This window comes from Xenopus tropicalis, chromosome 9 (assembly GCF_000004195.4).
Source record: "Xenopus tropicalis strain Nigerian chromosome 9, UCB_Xtro_10.0, whole genome shotgun sequence".
NCBI classification, from domain to species: Eukaryota; Metazoa; Chordata; class Amphibia; order Anura; family Pipidae; genus Xenopus; species Xenopus tropicalis.
Genome location: NC_030685.2, coordinates 44,274,040 through 44,300,657, shown reverse-complemented (window position 1 = coordinate 44,300,657; position 26,618 = coordinate 44,274,040). Strand labels below are relative to the sequence as shown.

The window sequence follows — 26,618 nt, the reverse complement described above, 5'->3', positions numbered from 1 at the left end:
TTGGGTTGTTTTCTCTGGAAAAGAGGCGCTTGCGAGGGGACATGATTACTCTGTACAAGTACATTAGAGGGGATTATAGGCAGATGGGGGATGTTCTTTTTTCCCATAAAAACAATCAACGCACCAGAGGTTACCCCTTTAGATTAGAAGAATGGAGCTTCCATTTTGTAAGGTACAAAAGCTTCCATTTTGTAAGGTTCCACCTGGTCGCAAGGGGGCGCGCTCTGACGCTGGCGCACGCTATGACGCCGGCGTGCGTCTTGACATTTGAAGCAGCGTAGGTGGTTTTTCACGGTGAGGGCAGTGAGGTTGTGGAATGCCCTTCCTAGAGATGTGGTAATGGCAGATTCTGTTAATGCCTTTAAGAGGGGCCTGGATGAGTTCTTGAACAATCAGAATATCCAAGGCTAGTGTGATACTAATATCTACAGTTAGTATTAGTGGTTGTATATATAGTTTATATGTGAGTGTATAGATTGGTAGGCGTGGGTTGTGTGTGCTGGGTTTACTTGGATGGGTTGAACTTGATGGACTCTGGTCTTTTTTCAACCCTATGTAACTATGTAACTATTCTCACATGTTTGATGTCAGGGTCCCCAAACTTTGCACAGTTAGTCACTGGGCGACTATGTTCCAAGGTTAGAAAAGTGGGCAGGGCCAACAACAGCCAATCAGATTTTACCTATAGACTTCATATGTTTAAATTTTAAACTGTTGCCATTCTTTAAATATTAATACTAAGGTTCCCAAACTTTGCAAAGCTTGTCACCAGGTAACTGTGGTTCAGTGGGTGATGCCACCAACCACCAATCACAATTTACCTGTTGACTTTTATTGGTTTAAATTTCAAATGCTGCCATTCTCGCACTATTTATGCCAGGGTGCCCACTGTTTGTCAGTGGGTGACTTTGAGCATACAAAAAGAAAGGGGGATTGATCAATGCACATTCCCTGGTCCCCTGTTTCCTAAGTAAATTGTCTATGCTAGTGCGTATATTGACAAAAAACAGGGTTTTTTTTTTACAAATTTATGATCATAAGATTGGTAAGCCACCATACCACGTCAAGGTAAACCTTGTATGGCGGTCCTATCTATTTACCTCTGGTCATATTTTTCAAAGGCTGGCACTCCCGTACACTATTGCCATTCTTGACCTGGGGGCTGGTTTGAGTCAGAGGGCTTAGTCACTCCCATGCCTTCTGCTTATATAGAGAGAGATTGCCTGGTTCTACAAGCTTAATCCTCCCCCGCTTGCGGCTTGTAAAGGAGAAGACTACCCATTAACCAACACCCATTTTTTTAAAGGCATAAGACCACCATTAAAGGACGGGTGTGGGGGTGCTAACCCACATGGAAGTTTTGCCATTCTTCCTGCAGAATTAAATCTGCGACTGATCTGGCCAAATTAACTACAAGCATACAAAAAGAAAGGAAGATTGATCAATGCACATTCCCTGGTCCCCTGTTTCCTAAGTAAATTGTCTATGCTAGTGCGTATATTGACAAAAAACAGGGGTTTTTAGTTACAAAATTATGATCATAAGATTGGTAAGCCACCATAAAAAACTGGTGACTTCGACTCAAGGTTATAAAAAGTGGGCACACCACCAACCATCAATCACAATTTATGTATTGACTTTTATTGGTTTAATTTGAAACTGCTGTCGTTCTTTATCTATTAATCCTAGGGTCCCTATACTTAGTTACTGGGTAACTGCCATTCCAGGTTAGAAAAAGTGGGCAGAGCCACCAACCACCAATAAGATGTCACTCTTTGACTTTCAGTGGGGAAATTTAAATTGCTGCCATTCAGACACAATTAAAACCAGGGTCCCCAAACTTTGCACAGTTTTTTTTACTATATAACTGTGGTCCAAGGTTAGAAAGAGTTGGCTAAGCCAACAACAGACAGTGACTTCACGTTTTTTAACCAAACTTGAAGTTTGTTCTCAAACTTTTGTTTCTAGTTTAACACATTATCACAAAAGCTTCAAATAGAAATGGCCCTGAATTTCAAAACAAGCAGATTAAATGCAGCATGTATGTATTATTAAGAATTATTCTTTATTTCATTTAATTTTATTTAAACTTTCATTTGAGAACTATTGTGATAAAAGTATTTCATTGAAATTACCAAATGGTTTACTGAATTTAAAATGTGATATTCTCAAGCAACATTCGGTGCACCAGAGTGAAACTAGAGTCATCATAGGTTTTTAAGCAAAGTGATATGAGGTCATTCACATTTTCAATCTTTACTCAGGTTTGGAAGCTAGTACACAAACATTATTCAGCCGTAACTCTATTATTTCCTCAGAGGAAGAGACCTGCATGATTTCCAGAAACCTGAAATGAGACAAAAATTGTATAAGTATACATTCAGATTTGTCGAACACATAGTACAGTGTGTGAGAATAAAAAAAACACATGTCCCAGTTCAACCTCAATGCCTATATATAACCCGCCTAACTGCTAGTTGATACAGAGGAATCAAAAAACACATCTGAAGCCTTTTTAATTTGCTGCACAGGGGGGAAGAATGTCCTTCCTAACTCCAAGATGGCATGCCTGGATGTGCAACTGTTGGGTAGCCCTTTACATCGATACAGGCAACCATATATGGCTCTCATACAATCAATCGCTTTCCCAATGGGCAGCAACTTGTCAACCAGTATTGTTAAAATGAATTACATAAAATGAGAACAAATTACATATTATTTCTCCGTGAAAGAGTCCGAAGGACCTCAGGGCCAGAACTTGACATCTAGTAAACAAGATGGAGTTGCTGGTCAGAGCACACAATTCACTGGTTGATAAGATAAATAACTCAAATAAGGGCATTAACAATATTAAAACAAATCTAGCTGATACTGAGTGTAGATCCCAAAGGAACAATATAAGGCTTATGAGAGTACCAGAGTCGGTCACATATGATCAGTTATCTGATTATTTAACTATCATTAAAATTTTCTCTACCTGACTCTCCTGCAGAGCAATAAATCACTAAAAAATATAATAATATTCCAGTTTGATTTCTTTGAACTCATCAAAATAGCATCAGGGGCCCAGGTGTTTATGCCTCAAACCTTTAGCTCTTAAAGGAACAGTTCAGTGTAAAAATGAAACTGGGTAAAATGGAAAGACAGCGCAAAATAAAAATTGTTTGTAATATAGTTAGTTATCCAAAAATGTAATCTATAAAATCCGGAGTGCCCAGATGTCTACCATAATAGCCAGAACTATACTTCCTGCTTTCAGCTCTCTTAGTTAGTCAGTGACTTTAGGGGGGCCACATGGAAGATAACTGTTCAGTTAGTTTGTGAACACGCATGTCAGATTAAAATGCAAACTAACTGAACACTTGTCCCATAAGGTCCTCCCTCAAGTCTCTGATTGGTTTCTTACTGCTAACAGCTTAGAGAACTAATTATTGCCTAACTAACTATATAGAAAACATTATCTATTTTGCTCATTTTCATTTTTACACTGAACTGCCCCTTTAAGGAACTGATTTCAAACAAGTTACTTTATAATGAAAAGACTGGCACAAAAAAACTGGACCATCGAACATATTTTATTTTATTTAAAAAAAAAAAAAAAGCATCTCTGCTCAGTACATTTTTCATTTTTTGCCCTGCTATGTTTATATTAGTAAAGCTTGGCAAGATTGGTGTATTTAATGTGCAAACATATTTGTGATTTTTTCTTCCTGCTATGGTTGTCCTTAAGAGCAAATATTTATAGACATACTCAGAGTTACACCACAACTTTGTCGGGGGAAATAATATTTACTTAACAGTTGCACAAATTGCAAATATATATTTGCTCAATGTGTATCTTAACATGCACAAGACAACAATATGCAAATAAATATGCCAAAGTTTAGAAATTACCCCCATGATTTTTATAAGATATATATATATATATATATATATATATATATATAATTTGGCACTGAAAATTAAGTTTAGAAGATTTAGAAGTTTTTTAAAAAAATATTTTGACAATACAAGCAAAGTGCGTTTTTTTAGATAAAGATGTATTTCTTTGCAGTGAGGTTAATTACTGTGAGACCCCAGATGGTTATAAATGAATGTAAAGTGCTGCTGGCGCTATATAAATAAATGATGGTAATGAAGACATTAAGATTATTACATCCTTAATTAAGAGAGATGTGTGGATCATTTGTGGCCTTTATAGAATGCTCCCACCATTCCACGTTGGGCTTATTAAGTGGCTTGCCTACTGGTGGTTTTGATTGCTAGTCTTCTGATCACTTTGTGAGAAATTCAAAGGGGTAAACTTGATGGATGTATATCTTTATTCAACTATAATTTTAAATTATGTATGACATCCACCCCTTAAACCATTTCTATGCATTTCAACCATATTTCATATATGCTTAATGGTACAGTATATCAATATATAAACATAAACTTGGCATTGAAAATTAAGTTTAGAAGATTAGTTTTTTAGAAAAATATTTTGACAATACAAGCAAAGTGCATTTTTTTTTTTAAATAATGGCAGGAACTAGATTATTTTACCAAATGTTTTTTTTCTTAATAAGGATAGATTGCAACCTAAACAGCTAAACAGGATTAAACTTGATGGATTTACAGTATATCTTTATTCAGCCCAAATGCCAAACTGAGTATAAAATTCATCCCTTAACCATTTCAATGCATTTCAGCCAAGTTTTATATACAGTTTATTGTACTTTCAAGAGGTTTATTTAACGAATGCCTAGCAACCCTGAAGACAGAGATTTGTGCTCCTTGATCAAAAAGAAAACAGTCCAAATGATGACATGCTAAAGGAGTTTGGAGCAAAAGGTTAGTATTTAGAGATGAGTAAATCTGTGCCATTTTGCTTAGCAGAAAAAAAATTGTGAAACTGCAAAAGTACTCTTATTCACAGAGAAACTTGGTGAAGGATTTTGCTCATCACTAGCAGTATGGATACTGAAAGGAGGATGGTAGGCTTAAGTTAGGGTTAAGTTACAGCTTGTTATTATAATAATGATTAGTACATATTTTACTTCAAATGCAAAGGTGCCACTTTAGAAGACGAGATTAAAGAGTTACGGACACCAGAAATTAAACCTTTTTTGAAGCTATTATAACATTGTCTTAGCCTGCTATTTATAATTTTGTCCTAAAAGTATTTTCCTGGTGCTTTTGCATTACCTGTCTGATCCACCATGTTCCTTTAAGGGGGCTGCCATATTTGTGCAGCAGTAGAAGCTATAACTGTCAGGCTAAGAAGGGACAGTCAAAACAGTCAGGTTTAGGAACTTCAAGTAACAATTAATTACAGAAGCAGCCCTATCAGCAGAAAATAATCAACATGACATATAGGTAACTTTTTATGTACATTAATATTTTCAAAATTAGTTTTTGGTGTCAGTATTACTTTAAGATGGCGGAAAAAAAGGAAGAGGATAGAGTATGGAGTAGCTTTAAGGGAAAAGTATAAAATGGTCATGGAAGGGGCAAAGGAGCAAATGAAACACTGAAAGTTAGAGAAAGTTAGGGAAATAAATGATATAAATGATGATTTATTTAAGATATAACTTATATCATATCTATTACAAACAGCCCTATTTTACATTATAAAGAAAGGCGATGGGGAAGCTGAATATGGAAATAATATACCAAATGCACAAGATCAGCATAAAAAAAACAAACATTACAAAGTATCTTTTTCTTTTTTCTTATAACATTAAAGTTGACAATAGTGTCTCAATTGGGCCTGGAGAAGAAGAAAAGATAAAGATGTATTTCTTTGCAGTGAGGTTAATTACTGTGAGACCCCAGATGGTTATAAATGAATGTAAAGTGCTGCTGGCGCTATATAAATAAATGATGGTAATGAAGACATTAAGATTATTACATCCTTAATTAAGAGAGATGTGTGGATCATTTGTGGCCTTTATAGAATGCTCCCACCATTCCACGTTGGGCTTATTAAGTGGCTTGCCTACTGGTGGTTTTGATTGCTAGTCTTCTGATCACTTTGTGAGAAATTCAAAGGGGTAAACTTGATGGATGTATATCTTTATTCAACTATAATTTTAAATTATGTATGACATCCACCCCTTAAACCATTTCTATGCATTTCAACCATATTTCATATATGCTTAATGGTACAGTATATCAATATATAAACATAAACTTGGCATTGAAAATTAAGTTTAGAAGATTAGTTTTTTAGAAAAATATTTTGACAATACAAGCAAAGTGCATTTTTTTTTTAAATAATGGCAGGAACTAGATTATTTTACCAAATGTTTTTTTTCTTAATAAGGATAGATTGCAACCTTGAACTAAACAGGATAGTGCTTAGGAGATTATGATTCAGATTGGCATATTTTAAAGAATTTACTTCTTACTATATAACTTATAATACTTTAAATCAAATGAATATGTCAAAAAGAAAATTTATGGATTTTAATAATATGGTTAGAAACAGGTAGCCAGTGTTTTGTTTTGTTTTTTTACCTCTGTTCAGTTGTCTTCACTAAATCTTTTGCTTTCTCAGGTTCAAAACTAAGAAAAGTCTGGTACATGGAGAAGGTTTGAATAAGACCCAACATATCTTTCAACGACATTGAGATTTTGCTATCTATATTCTCTACCCTGCAAAAAAATATAATATTAGAGGAACTTTTATGAATAAAGTTTTACATACTGTAGATTGTTAACTGAGATGTTTTAAATTATTAAACCCACAGATAGATTTCCTTTATTTAATATGGACTTGTTTTCTAATAGTAAAGTACTAGAGTGACATAATGCCTTTGTGCCATTGAGTTTCATTATTCAGATTCCGAGATAAACATATCCTTTTAAAATATCCATAACATTGTGCATATGGATAATGGGCCATGCTAAAAAGCCATCACACTTTGCTATTTGATGTTTTTACTCAGAATGCAGAGTTTCCCCCCCAAAATTCCAGAATCATTTTAGCTGAACACAAAGTTACATATGCCACAAATGCATTGGATACATCAAAACAAAATGCAATTTCATGAGTGTTCATTAATCAATCTTGAAAATATAGTTGTGGGGTTTTTGGTTTTAAAATGTCATTGGTATGTGAATTTTTGGATAAAGTCTTTTGGACCTGTTGAAGCAGCCAACTATAGGAACCATGGAATGGTTGTAAAAAGTCACCAGCACACCTGTGCCTCTTTCAGTGCCAACCCAGTGCTCTGTAAGGAGGATTGGCTCCCTCCCTCGTATTTAGAAAACATGAAGTACTGGCACAATAAAGCAACTGCAAGTGGGGAGGGCCCCTATGTGTTTTCAATAATCTAAACATGCAATGCTTGATTGACAAAGGGTTGTGCTGCATATTTATGTACTTAAACACGCAAGGGATCTCCCTGCTAGCAATTGCTCCTTCATGTCTGTACTTCACTCTTTCTTTAACATGGAATTAGCGCCAAGTTAAGGAGCACAGCACACAATATTTTGAATAAACAAAAAACAAATTAACAAAAGTGTAAAGGTGGCCATACAGGGGCCAATTTCAGCTGCCGAAATCGGCCCTTTAGACTGATTTGGCATCTTATCTGCCTGTGTATGGGCACCAATGGCAGGCTTTCCCGACTGAAATCTGGCAGGTTTGATTTCCTTGGCTGATTGGGAACTGCATGGCTTTTTGATGCGGTCCCCAAACCGACAGCGACTATGTTCGCCATTTGAATTCACAAGAAACCACACCCAAATGTTGTGGAATTAGGGAAAAGTCTTTGCAGAAGCGCACAGAGCTTCTCCAGAATGATAGGGTTTACCATAAGTTTTGCACCTTCTCAGACCATTTTGCAAAGGATTGTAAGACTGTTATTAAATATGTGTGCAATAGTGATAAGCATGTTGCAGCAATGCATTAAACTTCTCCCCCAGACAGTCCTCAGTCTTCAATCCCTGTCTCAAATCATGGTGGGGAGGAACAAAGTTGTATTCTGGGTTCAACAAAGATTTCAACTTCATGTACTGAAGTCTGTGGGGAAGGCTGCAGTGCCAAATGCTGTTCCAAGGTATGCCTAGTCCAGGTATATCCTGAAGGCGACCAGAGAAAGCAATACGGGCTTATGCCATACTTGATGACCAAAGCAACTGATCTCTTGCAATACCACAGTTCTTTGAGATGTATCGCCATATACCCTCAATACATGTACCAGTCACCTAGAGACTGGGCACCAGTCCATAAGGTGTACATCAACAGTTTAATGGTACTCATGATGCTGCTCCTTATGCATAAAGACTTGACTTTGGTGATGCATGCCTAGACAAAATGCGTTTGAAGTAGACTCCTTTTAAAACTTGTGTATTGAGAATTGGACACACAACTTACTTCAGACCATGCCTTCATCATTTTGAGGTGAAAGAGAATCCTAAGAACTCCATATCAAACTCCATAATCCTAGCAACCAATGTCACTCCTACCTCTTGTGATGACAACTCTGGGAATGTAGTATTTCACACTACAGACGATGACAAGGAGAGTTCATCAGAATAATGGACAGTTGGGTCGAGCCCTTTCCATTCTGCACTACCAGAACAAAACTTCTAAACAATCGTGAGTAAGCCATTTCCAGATTTGCCTCACTACAGAGAACCCTTAAGAGCATGCCTAAAATGAAAGACCACTTTGTTGCCTTGAAGAAAATATTTGACAGTGACTATGTGAAACCAGCCCCACCACTACAAGAACATGATGAATGCTGGTACCTACCTTTCTTTGGGCGTATCACCCACAGAAACTAAAACAAATAAGGGTTACACAGCATGTTGTTGCTCAAAGTGAAGGGTCACTCAGAGCAGGGCACAGAACAGGAAGACTACCAAGTTTTCAACAAGTTTTGTTAAACTGTTGATGAACCATTTGCCATGACCTTTATGTTGGGAAGAGTTTGCCCAAAATAAACCTATGTTTTTTCATGTGGTGGTGTCCCTGTCTCTATGATTCTGATCCTCTGCTTACCTGCCTACTATAGCTAATGTCCTTGAAAATTTACATATACAGGCAGACAGTATGTCACAGTGGATGACAGCCTAAAATCTTTACATACATATGAAGATGCTATTGGCTTGCTCAAGAGGACACAAATCTCTGAGGCTAGCCTGAGACTTCTTAAGATTGCTTCCAACAGCACTGATGGAATGAAAGCCTTTCAACCTCATGAGTATCTACAGAATATTTTAGATTTGGGAATAGACAAACCACCCATTCAGAGAAGCCTGGGCTAAAGATGGGACTTACTGAATTACACATTTGACTTCCTGGTTACCACCGCAGACAAACCATATACCAGGTGTGGTATCCTATTAATAATGAACAGCCTGTATGATCCACAGGGGTTTGTAGCACCCATCACCATACAAGGTACATCTTTACTAAGACAGCTATCAGAGACTGTTAAAGACTGGGATACACCTTTACCAACCGATAAACTGTCATGGAAGCAGTCTCTAAAGAACACTTAGGTGCTACACTTCAACTTCCCTTGCTGAAAGTCAGAGGAGAGAGATTCACATTTTCTTAGATTCATCAAATGAGTCCATAGCAGTTGTAGCCTACCTCAAGTTAAGAAACATCTGTGAATAACCACACGTAGGTTTTCTGTGTGGCAAGGCTAAGTTAGCACCAAAGCCTAAGCACACCATACTAAGACTTGAACTTTGTGGAGCTGTATTGGCAGTAGAGAATGCAGACTTTATATTGTGTGGGCTGGATATTGAAATTGATGCTGTTAAATTCTACACAGACAGTAAAGTTGTTTTTCGCTACACATACAATCAGACACTTTAATGTGTATGTAAGCAATTGAGTTGAAAGAATCAGGAAATCCACCAAACCTGAACATTGGCATTATGCTCCATCTAAAATTAACCCTGCAACCAGGCCAGTATCCACAGCTATCTTTACTTCCTGACTAACAGGTCCTGAATTTTTGCTGGATCACTCAGAGTCTACAACTACTGCAGATGTCTTCAGTCTCCTAGATCCTGAGAGAGACCCTGAGATTTGTCCTGATGTTTCAACCCTTGCTACAAGAGCTGAGCAAGGATTCAGCTTAGGTTACCAGCTATTTGAACACTTCTCTAAGCAGACAAGACTTAAGTGTGCTATTGCAAGGTTCCAAAGCCTTACCTCATCATTTTTGGCAAGAATGGTACCACAAAGACTTTCAATTGTCCCATCACTGAACTTGTGCTGCTCTTACCATTTCAGCATTGAACTCTTAATTTGCTTCATCATAAGTTAAAATAAGAGACTCCCATTGATAGCCAAGGGAACCTACTAAGGACATTGAGTTAAATTGAAATGCTATATTGTTGCATTGCATGTTTTTCAGGTCACCGGAAGAAACTTCAAGCAAAATTGCACTAACTTTTATTTCGTTTTTTCAAAACTGCCATTATGTATGTATGTATATATATATATATATATATATATATATATATATATATATATATATATATAATTGGACAAACTAAAGTGGAGCTAACGTACCAGTCTGAAGACATAGTAACATAGTAACATAGTAAGTTGGGTTGAAAAAAGACATATGTCCATCAAGTTCAACCATAATGCCTATATATAACCTGCCTAACTACTAGTTGATCCAGAGAAAGGCAAAAAACCCCATCTGAAGCCTCTCTAATTTGCCGCAGAGGGGAAAAAATTCCTTCCTGACTCCAAGATGGCAATCGGACCAGTCCCTGGATCAACTAGTACTAAGAGCTATCTCCCATAACCCTGTATTCCCTCACTTGCTAAGAATCCATCCAGCCCCTTCTTAAAGCTATATAATGTATCAGCCAGCATGACTGATTCGGGGAGGGAATTCCAGAACTTCACAGCTCTCACTGTAAAAAATCTTTCCGAATATTTAAATGGAACCTCCCTTCTTCTAAACGAAGTGGGTGCCCTCGTGTCCGTTGGAAGGACCTACTGGTAAATAAAACATTAGAAAGGTTATTATATGATCCCTTTATATATTTATACATAGTTATCATGTCACCTCTTAAGCGTCTCTTCTCCAGTGTAAACAGACCCAACTTGGCCAGTCTTTCTTCATAACTGAGACTTTCCATACCCTTTACCAGCTTAGTTGCCCTTCTCTGGACCCTCTCTAACTCAATAATGTCCCGTTTGAGCACTGGAGACCAAAACTGAACAGCATATTCTAGATGGGGCCTTACCAGCGCTCTGTAAAGGGGAAGAATAACCCCCTCCTCCCGTGAATCTATACCCTTTTGGACTTTGGCCCCTATTTATACCTTGTGTGCTTTGTGTTCATTATCTTACTACTTGATAAAAAGAGGCGGGAGCCTCAAAACGTTGTAAGTAATGCAATTTTTCTGCATAATGCAGTAAAGATTTTTTCTTTTTTCATTTAAATGAGTCTGGACCTTTTTGTTTCTTTTTATATAAATATATATATATATTGTGACAAAAAAGGCTTATCTTGGTGGGACTTGTCTGTTGGATGGCAGGTATATAGCACCCAGGCTGAGGTACTGGCTCCTTTAAATCTCCAGGGCAGGAGAGGCTAGTGCCCTGCAGTATTGCTAGAGAATGCTGGAGCCAATTAGAAAATGCTGGAGCCAATTAGGCAACAGCTGAAGCATTTAAGGTGAGCCTGGGTGTGCAGCAAGGGGTCAGTTTGCTGAGAGACTTGGAGGTCACTCCCAGAGCAGGAGGGCTGCCTGTGTTGGGGACTCCCAGAGGAGCTGGGGGTGCCACCTGCCACTGCAAGGGAGCAGTGGGAGTCGCGACCAGATAGTTCAGTTTCTGAGAGAGACTGAGAGGGGCAGGCTGGACTGACGACAAGCTCCCCTGATTCTGGGACGCCAGAATTGCCGGGCATTGGCAGTGAGGATTTGGGTATCCTGTTTGTTGAAACTACAGTCTGGTGAGACTTATGTTTTCTTGAACTGTTTACTTGCAAATACCCAGTTGTGATATACTGCTTTACTGTGGAAAATAAAGCACAGGCAGAAGCCTGATCATTTTGGTTGCAAACCAGAGTTGTCTGTCTCGTCTGTGAAGCCCAGATTACCATCCGCTATCGGCTGCTACCAGCTAAATCCCCACAATTGGTGCTCGGATGCGGGCAGACAGATCCTTAAAGAGACATACACATTTGTACTAAAGCAGCAAGATGTGCCATAGAGGGGCAGAACTGCACCATGATGACTGGTGGTCGCAGTTTCTAGCAGACTGGATGAGAGTCTGTGAGCCTAGAGGGAAAGAGGCAACAAGTGTTGCATTGCAAGGAGCAGGAAAGGCTCCCTGTGTGTTTTCTAACCAAGAGACTGAGTTTTGTGTTCTACAGCGAGACTTGTTCCAGGATTCCTTAAAGGGACAGCAGTGTGGATTTGCAACAGATGGCAAAGGAAGTGAGGAAGACTTCGCGAGTGGTAAAGGAGACCGCTTCATCTGGATGCAAGCTTGGAAAAGCGTTCCAACAAGGTTTTGGAAAAGGCCAAGGAGATGGGGCCCCAAGGTTGGAGCCTGTGCAGTTGGCACAAGTGCAGCATGCCAAGGAGAGAGGCTATGCTGGATTCTGGTCTGGAAAGGTTGGCCAGAGTTCATCCCCAGCACTTCCAGAAAGTATACTCTACAGGAATGGTAAGACTGTTCTTAAAGGGGTGAGGGAAAGGGAACGGTATGCTGGTGGGGTGAAGGACTGGGATTGTGTGCTTAAAGGCAAGGTCCTGGGAGCTGATGTAAAGAAAGAAAGCAAAGAGTTAAGTGCCTGGTCAGAGAGCACTGTGTCTCTTAAAGGGAAGGTTGAAAAATCAATTGAAGTAAAAGTGGATGGGATCCAATTATGGGTCACACTGGATGCTAAGTTACCCATGTCTAAGGTTTTGCATGAAACCCTGATGTTTGTTTTATCCCCGCAAGATATCCCAGAGATACAAGAGCTGCCTAATAAACCAACTGTCTGTGTGACTTTTGAAACAACAAGAGGGACAGTTGGCCACTCACTTGTGGTTGTTGAGGACATTGATGTGGAAATTATTCTGGGAGTTATGGGGGAATGACAAATCTTTGGTTGAGGGGCAAACAAACCAGTTGGCTAAAGTTTGTTCTATGCAAAATGTTAACTGTAATTCTGCTGAGAAATGTCCAGATGTGAGTAATGAGAATGTGACTGTGGGGTGTGAGGTAACACCCATGGTACAAAGTTTAGGGGTGACCCCTGGTATTTATATTCCCCTAGAGAGTGTGAATGAGGTAATTCACAGTGGGAAACACTTGAATGCAGAGAAGGCGTATCTGCAAGAAGATTTCTGAAGTAAGAAATGTACCAATGTTGTGCCTGAGGTAAAGGGAGTAGGGGTGCCCCCCAATGTATATGTGTCCCTAGCAGGTGTGACTGATGCAGTGAGTGTAAACTGCTCTGAGTCTGATAAAACAGAACAGAATGTTACCTGTGTGACTGGTAATGATTGTGCCGCTATGTTGCAAAAAGATGTTGCAACTGATGCAAATGAGAGTCTGCATGTAGAACTGCTGAGCAAAGTATGCTCAAGTTCTTCAGTGAACAAAGAGTTAAAGCCATGTGTTGAGAGTAACTCTTTGTTGCCCGGCTGCAGCTCATCTCCTGAAGGTCTTAAAGGGGATGAGTGTACTAATGAGCAATCTCTGTCAACTGCTATAGCTAGATTGGCTGGCTGAGCTAATTGAAAGGGAAAGGTGTACCCACTGTTATGTTACTGGGCATGTTACGGCTAACTGTCCGCTATATGCGGCAATGCAAAGGTCACTAGAAGCCTATAAGGAGTGCTGGGGAAGTAAGGCACTTGAAAGTGAGTTCAGTGAGAAGTCAGGTGTACTTCCTGCACTTATTAAAGGTCAATCTGTGTGTGTGAACAGAGCTGATGGCAAAATTGAAGTAAAAATTGGTAACATGTCAGTGAATGGTGGTAAGCCAAACAGTGTGTCTGAGGAGGTAAATGAGGAAAAGGTAAAACTACCTCCTGATTCTGTGTGTGAGGATGTGTCGGCCACAGAACTGGTCTCCAGTGAGCTGAATTGTGTGAGAGTGGAAACACAATGTGCTGGAGAGAAAAATGTCATGACTGAAAAGTATGCTTTGCTACCTGAAGGGTTAATGCAAAGTGAGAATGTTTCCCTGTTGTGTGGTTGTGAGTCCACCAGGGAGTGCCTTAAAGGTGAGGTGAAAGACAAGCCCTGCACCATGTATGACTTGTCTGAGAGTGTGTGCAATGTGGAACCAGTAAGTTGCACCTATTGCTATGCCCCAGGTCATACTGCTGACTTTTGTGCTTTTGAGCGGTCTGCCACTGTGTCTGGTGGAGACAATGGAACAGTACTTTAAAACTAAAGAGTCATTGTGTGCGCAAGATGATGCAGGTGGAGGTTCCCATTCCATTGATAGCAAACTTTTTGAGGTACCTGATAAGACAGGTGAATGGGTTGAGCTGACTGAGTGTCAGGTTTTGTGTGAAAATGGAACTGAGTGTTCTGAGGTAAGTGGCAGCCACATTGCCAATGAGAGTAAGCCAGATGGAATGACTGTGGAGGAAAGTGGAGTTACTTTGAAGCTTCCTCCTAATCAGTGCTGTGAGGTTCTGGACACCCCAAATTCTGTTTGCAGTGAGAACCTTGTGATGAATCAAATGACTGAGCTCTTTGCTTGTTTTTATGTACTTGGGCAAATAAAATACAATTTTTTCACGATTTGCATCTTCAGTGTGCTACTGGATTTTTTTGCTGCAGTGAGAACCTTGTGATGAATCAAATGACTGAGGAATGTCTTAAAGGCAAAGTAATGAGGTCTTTGCCAAATTCTGTGGAAGGAGATGTTCAGACCGACAATGTGAGTTTGGCAGAGAGTGTTGATACAAATGATGCCAAATGTGTGCTAGATGTGAACACTGAGTGTGTACCAGCCTGTGTGTCCCAAGACAGTGTGCGAGAAGTGACAAATGCTACCAGATGGCAGGGTGCATCTGGTGAGCAAAAGCTTAAAGGCAAAGACAAATGTTTGCTAGAAAACCTAGTGCTGCAGGCCGAGGAAGAGCCCACTGTAGGTTTTGCAGCGGTGAGTGATAAAATGCTGTGCGTGCATGATTTTGACAAAAATGGCGAGGCATGTGTGTCTGACAGAGTTGGCAAAAGTCTGGCCACTGTTTCCTCTCCATTGGATGAGAAACAGGAGAAGAAAGTGTGTGTGGCTACACGCATAGATACACGTGTTAGATCCTGGTGATATAGGCAATAAGGCTGCCTTAAAGGGTTCTTTCAAAGGTGACCTACCCCTTTCCATTGATGGTAATCAAGTGAGAAATAAGCCTGAAACTACAGAGGCAAGTTTACTGGCAGAATGCGTGTCTGTGCATGATAAAGATGACTCAACTAACTCAGATGTGATAACCCTGTTGAGTGAAGTGATGCAGGAGTATGAAAGAGGGTCACTAATGCCTGAGAGAAAGGACTTGCAGAAAAGCATGTGTGTGTGTGTACTCTCAGACTGAGATGAGGGTGTTGGATTTTTCCCATGCTGGGAAAAAGTCATGCTTAAAAGGGGGTATGATTGGCACCTCCTGCTGTAGTGAAAAGCTTCTCCCTATCCCTTTAATGAAACACAAAGTGGAGAGACTTGAAATAGAAATCCCTTTAAGAGAGAGTTTTTCTAGTGGGATTACAAGGTGTTTCACCCCTGGGTCAAAACAAAGGGGGGGGCATATGTGAGAGAGGCAATGGAAAATATCGTTATTTGGTGTGTTTCCACCAGGGAATCCGTGTCCGAACCCATGGGCTCGAACAGAGGGGGGAGGTATGTGACAAAAAAGGCTTGTCTTGGTGAGACTTGTCTGTTGGATGGCAGGTATATAGCACCCAGGCTGAGGTACTGGCTCCTTTAAATCTCCAGGGCAGGAGAGGCTAGTGCCCTGCAGTATTGCTAGAGAATGCTGGAGCCAATTAGAAAATGCTGGAGCCAATTAGGCAACAGCTGAAGCATTTAAGGTGAGCCTGGGTGTGCAGCAAGGGGTCAGTTTGCTGAGAGACTTGGAGGTCACTCCCAGAGCAGGAGGGCTGCCTGTGTTGGGGACTCCCAGAGGAGCTGGGGGTGCCACCTGCCACTGCAAGGGAGCAGTGGGAGTCGTGACCAGATAGTTCAGTTACTGAGAGGGGCAGGCTGGACTGACGACAAGCTCCCCTGATTCTGGGACGCCAGAAAAGGACTGCCGGGCATTGGCAGTGAGGATTTGGGTATCCTGTTTGTTGAAACTACAGTCTGGTGAGACTTATGTTTTCTTGAACTGTTTACTTGCAAATACCCAGTTGTGATATACTGCTTTACTGTGGAAAATAAAGCACAGGCAGAAGCCTGATCATTTTGGTTGCAAACCAGAGTTGTCTGTCTCGTCTGTGAAGCCCAGATTACCATCCGCTATCGGCTGCTACCAGCTAAATCCCCACAATATATATATATATATATATATATATATATTTGTTACACTGTCACCTAGTAACCAAAATCATATTTCAAGATGTTTGTTTCTTAGTTTGTAAACCCTCCCATTCCCCTTCCTTTTATGTGAGGTTAATTCCTCCCATCATCCTTTTCTTTTTCCTGCATTCCACAAATACACAGGTCAGTATTTTTTCCCTTGTAAGCAAGAAAAGACATTGCAAAGCAAAACCTTTATGGTTTGATAAAAGTGTTAGTGTCGAGGTTGGGATGAAAAAAAAAACATTCTTTTAAAGCAGTCAAGTTAGCCAGCCAGGAGTCAGGACAGCTGAAACTTTCATCAGGTATAAGGAAACCAATAAAGCATGCAAAAAATCTATCAGGCAAGCTAAAACAGGGAGGGAAAATGGTATTGCAGCTAGGAGTAATAGGAATCCAAAATTATTTTTTAAATGTGTAAATAGGAAAAAAAAATTAAGCAAGAGGGTGTGGGGCCCTTATCACAGGGGAATCAGTTAGTTGATGAAAACAGTGAAAAGGCAGAAATTCTGAACTACATTTCATGTCTGCACAACTGAGGAACCAGCTAATGAAGGCTTCCTTTTTAATTGACCCAATTATAGTAATCTAACTACTGATGTATTGGTCACTAAGAGGAAATTCAAATAAGACTTCAACAGGTAAAGGTAAATCAAGGTCCGAGACCTCCTGTCATTGCCAGGATTCATTGAGGTCAGGCATGGTGCCGAGAGACTGGTGAATTGCTAATGTGGTGCTGTTATTCAAAAGGGATCATGTTCTTGGCTTGAAAACTATTGACCTGTTAGTCTGACGACAGTGGTAGGAAAGCTATTGGAAGGGGTAATAAGGGATAGGATACTTGAATACATCACAAATCATAATGCTATATATACAGTGGCTTGCAAAAGTATTCGTCCCCCTTGAACTTTTCCACATTTTGTCACATTACAGCCACAAACATGAATCAATTTTATTGGAATTCCACTTGAAAGACCAATACAAAGTGGTGTACACGTGAGAACTGGAACGAAAATCATACATGATTCCAAACATTTTTTACAAATAAATAACTGGAAAGTGGGGTGTGCGTAATTATTCAGCCCCCTTTGGTCTGAGTGCAGTCAGTTGCCAATAGACATTGCCTGATGAGTGCTAATGACTAAATAGAGTGTACCTGTGTGTAATCTAATGTCAGTACAAATACAGCTGCTCTGTGACGGCCTCAGAGCTTGTCTAAGAGAATATTGGGAGCAACAACACCATGAAGTCCAAAGGACACACCAGACAGGTCAGGGATAAAGTTATTGAGAAATTTAAAGCAGGCTTAGGCTACAAAAAGATTTCCAAAGCCTTGAACATCCCACGGAGCACTGTTCAAGCGATCATTCAGAAATGGAAGGAGTATGGCACAACTGTAAACCTACCAAGACAAGGCCGTCCACCTAAACTCACAGGCTGAACAAGGAAAGCGCTGATCAGAAATGCAGCCAAGAGGCCCATGGTGACTCTGGACGAGCTGCAGAGATCTACAGCTCAGGTGGGGGAATCTGTCCATAGGACAACTATTAGTTGTGCACTGCACAAAGTTGGCCTTTATGGAAGAGTGGCAAGAAGAAAGCCATTGTTAACAGAAAACCATAAGTCCCGTTTGCAGTTTGCCACAAGCCATGTGGGGGACACAGCAAACATGTGGAAGAAGGTGCTCTGGTCAGATGAGACCAAAATGGAACTTTTTGGCCAAAATGCAAAACGCTATGTGTGGCGGAAAACTAACACTGCACATCACTCTGAACACACCATCCCCACTGTCAAATATGGTGGTGGCAGCATCATGCTCTGGGGGTGCTTCTCTTCAGCAGGGACAGGGAAGCTGGTCAGAGTAGATGGGAAGATGGATGGAGCCAAATACAGGGCAATCTTGGAAGAAAACCTCTTGGAGTCCGCAAAAGACTTGAGACTGGGACGGAGGTTCAGCTTCCAGGAGGACAACGACCCTAAACATAAAGCCAGGGCAACAATGGAATGGTTTACAACATAACATATCCATGTGTTAGAATGGCCCAGTCAAAGTCCAGATCTAAATCCAATGGAGAATCTGTGGCAAGATCTGAAAACTGCTGTTCACTAACGCTGTCCATCTAATCTGACCGAGCTGGAGTTGTTTTGCAAAGAAGAATGGGCAAGGATTTCAGTCTCTAGATGTGCAAAGCTGGTAGAGACATACCCTAAAAGACTGGCAGCTTTAATTGCAGCAAAAGGTGGTTCTACAAAGTATTGACTCAGGGGGCTGAATAATTACGCACACCCCACTTTGCAGTTATTTATTTGTAAAAAATGTTTGGAATCATGTATGATTTTTGTTCCACTTCTCACGTGTACACCACTTTGTATTGGTCTTTCACGTGGAATTCCAATAAAATTGATTCATGTTTATGGCTGTAATGTGACAAAATGTGGAAAAGTTCAAGGGGGCCGAATACTTCTGCAAGCCACTGTATGAAGTTTGTGTCAGCGTGGCTTTATGAATAACAGATCTTGCCAGACTAATTTAATTACCTTTTATAAAGAGGTGAGCAGGCACCTTGACTCTGGGATGGCAGTGGATGTCATCTACTTGGACTTTACTAAAGAATTTGATACAATACTGCACAGAAAGTTAATTATAAAATTGAGCGATATTGACCTGAAACATAATATTTGTACTTGGATGTAGAACTGGTTAAAGAATAAATTACAGAGAGTAGTAGTAAATGCAACACTGTTTTAGTGGAGTATTGCAGAGGTCAGTCCTTATTTCTTGGTTATTAATAACCTGGAGGTGGGCATTGCAAGTATTGTTTCTATTTTTGCAGATGATACTAAATTGTGGAAAACTATAAGTTCCATGCAGGATGCTGCCACTTTGCAGAGAAATTTGAAGAAAATGGAAATCTGGGCAGCAAAATGGAAAAGGAGGTTCAATGATGAAAATTGCAAATGTATACAAACCGGATTCCAAAAAAGTTGGGACACTAAACAAATTGTGAATAAAAACTGAACGCAATTATGTGGAGGTGCCAACTTCTAATATTTTATTCAGAATAGAACATAAATCATGGAACAAAAGTTTTAACTGAGAAAATGTACCATTTTAAAGGAAAAATATGTTGATTCAGAATTTCATAATGTCAACAAATCCCCCCCCCCCAAAAAAGTTGGGACAAGTAGCAATAAGAGGCTGGAAAAAGTAAATTTGAGCATAACGAAGAACTGGAAGACCAAATAACACTAATTAGGTCAATTGGCAACATGATTGGGTATAAAAAGAGCTTCTCAGAGTGGCAGTGTCTCTCAGAAGCCAATATGGGTAGAGGATCACCAATTCCCACAATGTTGCGCAGAAAGATAGGTGTTAGCCAGAAAAATTGCAAAGATTTTGCATCTATCATCATCAACTGTGCATAACATCATCTGAAGATTTAGAGAATCTGGAACAATCTCTGTGTGTAAGGGTCAAGGCCGTAAAACCATACTGGATGCCTGTGGTCTCCGGGCCCTTAAACGACACTGCACCACAAACAGGAATGCTACTGTAAAGGAAATCACAGAATGGGCTCAGGAATACTTCCAGAAACCATTGTCAGTGAACACAATCCACCGTGCCATCCGCCGTTGCCAGCTGAAACTCTACAGTGCAAAGAAGAAGCTATTTCTAAGCAAGATCCACAATCTCAAAGGACAACCCAAGTTGTTATCAACGTTCAGTTCAGAAGCCTGCATCTCTGATGGTATGGGGTTGCATGAGTGCGTGTGGCATGGGCAGTTTGCATGTCTGGAAAGGCAGCATCAATGCAGAAAAATATATTCAGGTTCTAGAAGAACATATGCTCCTATCCAGACGTCATCTCTTTCAGGGAAGACCCTGCATTTTTCACCAGACCACATTCTGCATCAATCGCAACATCATGGCTGCGTAGGAGAAGGATCCGGGTACTGAAATGGCCAGTCTGCAGTCCAGATCTTTCACCTATAGAGAACATTTGGCGCATCATAAAGAGGAAGGTGCGACAAAGAAGGCCCAAGACGATTGAACAGTTAGAGGCCTGTATTAGACAAGAATGGGAGAGCATTCCTATTCCTAAACTTGAGAAACTGGTCTCCTCGGTCCCCAGACGTCTGTTGAGTGTTGTAAGAAGAAGGGGAGATGCCACACAGTGCTGAAAATGGCCTTGTCCCAACTTTTTTGGGATTTGTTGACACCATGAAATTCTGAATCAACATATTTTTCCCTTAAAATGGTACATTTTCTCAGTTTAAACTTTTGTTCCGTGATTTATGTTCTATTCTGAATAAAATATTAGAAGTTGGCACCTCCACATCATTGCATTCAGTTTTTATTCACAATTTGTTTAGTGTCCCAACTTTTTTGGAATCCGGGTTGTAATTGGGAGTGGGGGTATCCTTAAGTCCAGGCAATGTCATTGCACGGCTACTTAAGCAAATAAAGTGCTGTCTTGCATAAAAAAGGGCTTTTACTCAGTAGATGAAAACATAATTTTGCCTCTTTATAGGTCTCTGGTAAGGCCTTATCTTGAGTATGCCATGCAGTTTTAGGCTCCAGTCCTTAAGGATATTAATGAGCTGTAGAGAGTAAAGAGATGTGCAACTAAAGGGGATGAAAGATATAAACTATGAGGTTAAGACTGTCAAGGTTAGGGTTGTTTTCTCTGGGAGAAAAGGTGCTTGCGAGGGGACATGATACTCTGTACAAGTACATTAGTGAGTATTATAGGCAGATAGGGGGTGTTATTTTCCCAGCACACCAGAGACCACCCCTTTTAGATTAGAGCAGGAATACCCAACCTTTTATATCTGTGAGCCACATTCAAATGAAAAAAGTGTTGGGGAGCAATATGAGCATAAAAAAGGTGCCAGGGGGTGACAATAAGAGCCATAATTGGCTACTTAATAGCCCATATGTGGACTGGCGGCATACAGGAGGCTCTGTTTGGCTTTATGCTGGGTTTTTATGCAACCAAAAGATGCCTCCTAACCAATTCAAAAATTCAAAAATAAGCATCTGTTTTGAGGCCACTGGGAGCATCATCCAGGGGGTTGGAGAGCAACATGTAGCTCATGAGCTACTGGTTGGGAATTACTGGATTAGAGGAACGGAATGTTCATTTGAAGCAGCGTAGGTATATAGATATAGATAGATATAATGCACTACCTGTAATGCTCTGATTTCAGGACCTGTATTTAACCATCCACACACAGGCCAACCGATACGGATTCAGCATAGACTGACTTCCACTTCTAAGTATATTATCTACTTTATTAAGTGTCCGTGTGGCCTGATGTATATTGGAAAAACTGTTACAACATTCAGAGACCGGATGGCCAATCACAGGTCAGCTATTCGAGCTGCTTTAGAATCCGGGGAAGCAAACACACCAGTGGCATCACATTTTCTTTTCCTTAAACATCCACTAGCAAGTTTAAGGAGCATGGTAATTGACCATATTCCACCTCTTATCCGGGGTGGGGACCGTGACAAACTCCTTTTGCAGAGGGAACTCAAATGGATGCATCGACTTAACACCATTAGTCCCCATGGTTTAAATGAACTGGTTTCCTACTCTGCATTCTACCTGTGATTTGATCTACGGTGTCATGAGAATCAATACAGTGTTTTTGTAAAATTGTGCCTATTTATATTGCTTTCTCTTAAAGTAGATAAGAGTACCATTGCAACACGAGGGTAACTCGAAACTAATCATCTCGGTTGCGCCTAAATGAGTACGAACATGCATCTTGCATAAATTGAGGATGGAGTCTGCATCCTCATCAACAGTATATGTAATTACAAATGTAAGATATCTATGAGAATTTATACGCTTCAACTCATTTGTATGTAACGATACTGTTTCACATGTATTATTCAGTGTACCCAGCACTTAAATGTTTGATACAGTTATTAATTAACTGTCACTTTTCTTTCTTTTCTATATACACTATCGTTGTTCTGTTGCCTCTTCTCAATAGAGGTTGAGACTTCCTTTTGTCTTACTTTTGCACTTAAGTACTTACTCTACCTTTGATTCCGTACTTTTCAGCTGAAAACCTGTGCTGTAGGCAATAACACACACGATTGGTGGATCATAATTTTTATTGATATCCAATTCAAAGAGAATTAGTAGTGTATGGTTTATAATACCATTTGACATTTTATTTACACTTTTTTTGTCAATATGACCCCATTAGAGAATTTTCCTCAATCCCAGAGATGTACGCTATACCTCAACTGCACTATGCCGTGGTTTAATGATAATAGCACACAACTGGACACCTTATCACAGTCGACTGGGGCCATAGTAGCCAAATAATGGGAGGCGTTGAAATGATTAAGGGACTCCATGGGTGTCACGGCGCTGAACTGTGATCCACTGATGTCCTCCTCTACGATTGCTCCCTGACAACTAAGGCTGTCTCCCGCAGTGGAGAACATGACCAAAAGTACAGCATCTCCACCGATACTTAGGTGGTAAGTTCGTGTGCCTGAGACCCCCAATGTGCGTCACAAAATAGTAGACTGTGTGGTCCGTAGTTATGCATATACCGCAAGTGCTGGACTGACTCCCGCTGAGCGTCGTGGTCACCATGACAACCCGGCGCGTAGATTTTTATACGAGGTATTGTCCCACTACTGTGCCACTCTTAGGCACCTTATATATTTATATTATGTACTGTAGGGACCCATAGGGTTAAGCTCCCTATGGTGTTATCCCTTATCTTTATCTAATCTGTGCTGTTATAGGGCAGAGCCCTCTACACTCAGATTACAGTTATTAGGCTACCCCCTATAGGTTTAGCCCAGGTTGACCACTCCCCTTGGCAGACTATATAGTGTCTTGCACAAGGAAGTGGCTTCCTCTTTTGGCCGCATGCTGTGTTCTGGACAGATCCCAACTGAGCCTGGACCAGAACATAGGCCCAGAAGCCATTTGTACCCTAGGGGACCATCTACCCTAGTGCTAAGTCGGGGACAGGGCCCCGTGAACGAGGTAAAGCCAGCACAGACAGATTTGTTAATAGCACCCTCTAGGAGAGGTGATTGTAGTCAGCCTATTTAGCAAGGGCAGTCAATAGCCCCAACCAGGAGTTGTAAAAGGGTTTAGTCCACCCCGGCTCTGTAGTCGTTCTTTAGGGACCGGTTTTATTAGATGCCAGGTACCAGTGTTAGGAGCTCTCCCCTGGACCACAGTCGGCCGGAACACTCCCTTCTGAAAGGTCTATATCTCAGGTGTCAACTAATCCTCTGTGCATCCTCCAAGTGGGTTATTCTGTGCCTAAAGGGTCACATCTGCTGTACTATCTATGACCATCATACACTGCTGTGCCTGTGAGTATAACCCTGCTGCACTATCCAGTTGTGCCTTTAATAAACTTGTACTATAGTTGATCAGCAAGAATCCTCTGGCGTCCATCTTTTACCATCTGCACACCACACCTCAGCTAGTTGTAGTTCCACTACACCCTCGCTCCATCCTGATTCTCCCATATAGCGGAGACTCACCCCTTTGTATTAAGTGTCGCAAATGTAACCCATGCTCTCTATTCATTACTAGCCTGGGTTTATTCCTAATTGGGTCAGAAAAGCGTTACAGTACCCTGTTCCCAGCCTCATTACAGACAGTGCTCTGATGCTCTCACTAACTCCCGAATCAGAAGTGCTTGACGCTTGCATTCTGACGCTTGCATTCTAAACGTCATGGTTACTATGGTAACCCACACCTATGGCATGCAGAACCTTAATTCTGATCCACTTTAAGACCACCTTCCAATTCTTTATACATTTACAATATCGAGCCTAGCCCCCGGCTGGCTCACTTAACTCTCCCTTTGATTTTTGTGATACTCGGTGCGCATTTTGTGTGAGTGGCTGTTCAGCTATACGGGACAGCTCCCTGTATCTTGTTCTGTTTTTTAACTTTTCGTTCATGTTTACTTTTCTCTCTCTCTTTCTGACTTTGCTTCCTTGGTATATACTAAAAAATTGTTACTATTTTTTTATGTAAATTTATTTGTTTTACCCTGCACAAATGGTTACACATACACGGCTGGTGGGTGGTGATTTGCTGTACAGAGTGTGACGTCATCAGCTACACTTTGGCGCCAAACTGGGTTTAATAGTGGGTTTGTTACTGTTCTGTTCACTTTGAGAAAGGCTGTGGATATGGCCGCAACGTTAGATTGACGTATTTTCATTAATAAATATATTCTTTATTTTTTCACTAAGTCCTGTGAGTGCGGCATCTATTTCTAATTGTGCTACATTTCTTTACTATACTGCACCCAGGCATACTTTGATAAACGTGAGTGCCTACTCCTTTACATTTTTGTATGATGGATATAATGATGATAGGTGTAATTCCTCCTACTTACCTCTTTTTGTCAGTATAGGGTATTGCATTAAAAATATCCTTATAACCAGATATGACATGTTGAACTTTTTCATGTACATACGGGGATAAAACATCTTGTAGCTGAAAAAATAAAGTCGGGAGTTGCTGTGAATAGATTCAGGCTGTGAAATATACATAGATAAATTAAAGCAATAAAAAATTGTTGGCAATAGTCTAAAAGAAAGGAAAATATTTATGTAGAGCTTTTTTTTTTTTTTACTCAGAGCACTTTAAAGCAATTAAAATAGGAATTATAACCACACAAGAACTGTATATATAGCTGTAACTAAATCTTAAATGTACTCTTCTGGTAAATGACCATGGCGCTAATCTGTTCCAAACAGCACAACATGCAACACCTCTGCTACTCTTCAAAAGTTTGCAAGCAAGTTACCAACAGTTGTGCCCAATAAGGCACAATTTGGTAACTTTAATCTTATTCTCTGAGTCAGCATAATTCCCCCTCACCATTATGAATGAAGAGGCCAGATGTATATGCCCTAGTTGTGCAGCTAAAGGTTATAGTTTAATTGAAAAATGAATAACAGTTATTGAAGCTTAAAAGCTCATCCTATAAATCGAACTGGGTCTCTTCCAATTTTGCCTGCATTGACTGTATACACCTTCTGTTATTCCTCCAGAATAAGCTGCTGTGGATTGACCTATATCTTTGACAGGGACATTTTCACATGCCCAAAGGAAGTGCAGTAGCAGCAGACATGTGACTACTATGCAACTACATGCAACAATCAATGTAATTTAAATGTGAAAATAGTCACTGAAACTAAATCTGACTTTATAGTGTCAGATGTGGACGCACCATGCCGCGTTCACATTTGACAGGCATGTTGCATCAGAGCTCAAAAGTTACATGTAGTTTACATGTCAGATTTGTGTATCGGTACCATTATATTTTTACCCACGAAACTACATGTGACTTGTTGGATGTATCTTATCAATTCAATCTATTGGTATTGAAGGGAATCTAAAGTCAAATTAGACATGCTGCATTTATAGATAGGTTTGACATAGGAAAGAACTCTTTCTCAAGATTTTTTTTTATGGTAAAATGGTTAAAATATTTTTTAGGGTGAAGACACACTGAGCTACTAGTAACAGCTACTTCTTCACAGCTATTAAACGTCAGAAAAAACCCTGCCATAGACCATTCTGAGAATTGCCTCTGCTAAACACACTTAAAACAATTATCAGTAAATGATCAGCATTGTCTATTTTTGTAGGTGTAACAAGTAGGTGCTTCTAGTAGCTCCATGTGTCTACACACCTAAATTGAGCTCCGATCTCCTCAGTGTCTTGAGCCAGTGGGAATGTTTTTTCTCTCTTCAGGAATGCTCATTTCCTGCATTTCACTGATATCACTTTAGCTACAGCCTGGCTAATGATGCTTCTTTTAACCCTTTTCCTGCCAATCACGTAGCTCCATGGAGTTACGTTTTCTTTATCTTGCGCTCATTCTCTGTGCTCAACGTTTAATCCGAGTGCAGAGAATGAGCGCAAGTTAAAGAACCCCCTAGAGAACGAGCAGAGGGGGGTAATTAGTGGCCCCTTGGCACGATCGCCCAGGGGTCCCATAGGAAAAGCCAGCACGTAGATTCTACGTGTCTGGCTTTTTCTGCTCTCTCCCTCCCTTTCTGCACTCCCCCCCTCTGCTCACCCC

General features: G+C 40.4%; 1 protein-coding gene across 2 annotated transcripts in view; it reads right to left on the bottom strand.

Moving 5' to 3' along the window:
- Nucleotides 1–2,044: 2,044 nt before the first annotated feature.
- Nucleotides 2,045–26,618, bottom strand: part of LOC100127805 (putative methyltransferase DDB_G0268948) — a 111,382-nt gene continuing 86,808 nt past the window's right edge. Inside the window, exons 6-8 of one of the 2 annotated variants that reach the window (XM_002937441.4) lie at nucleotides 24,921–25,021; nucleotides 6,505–6,642; nucleotides 2,045–2,347 (exon numbers count right to left, since the gene is read on the bottom strand). In XM_002937441.4, the coding sequence (XP_002937487.2) occupies nucleotides 2,257–2,347; nucleotides 6,505–6,642; nucleotides 24,921–25,021 (330 nt within the window). In that variant the 3' untranslated portion in view covers nucleotides 2,045–2,256. The remainder of the gene's footprint in view (nucleotides 2,348–6,504; nucleotides 6,643–24,920; nucleotides 25,022–26,618) is intronic. The other variant, XM_031893494.1, reaches the window with a different exon arrangement.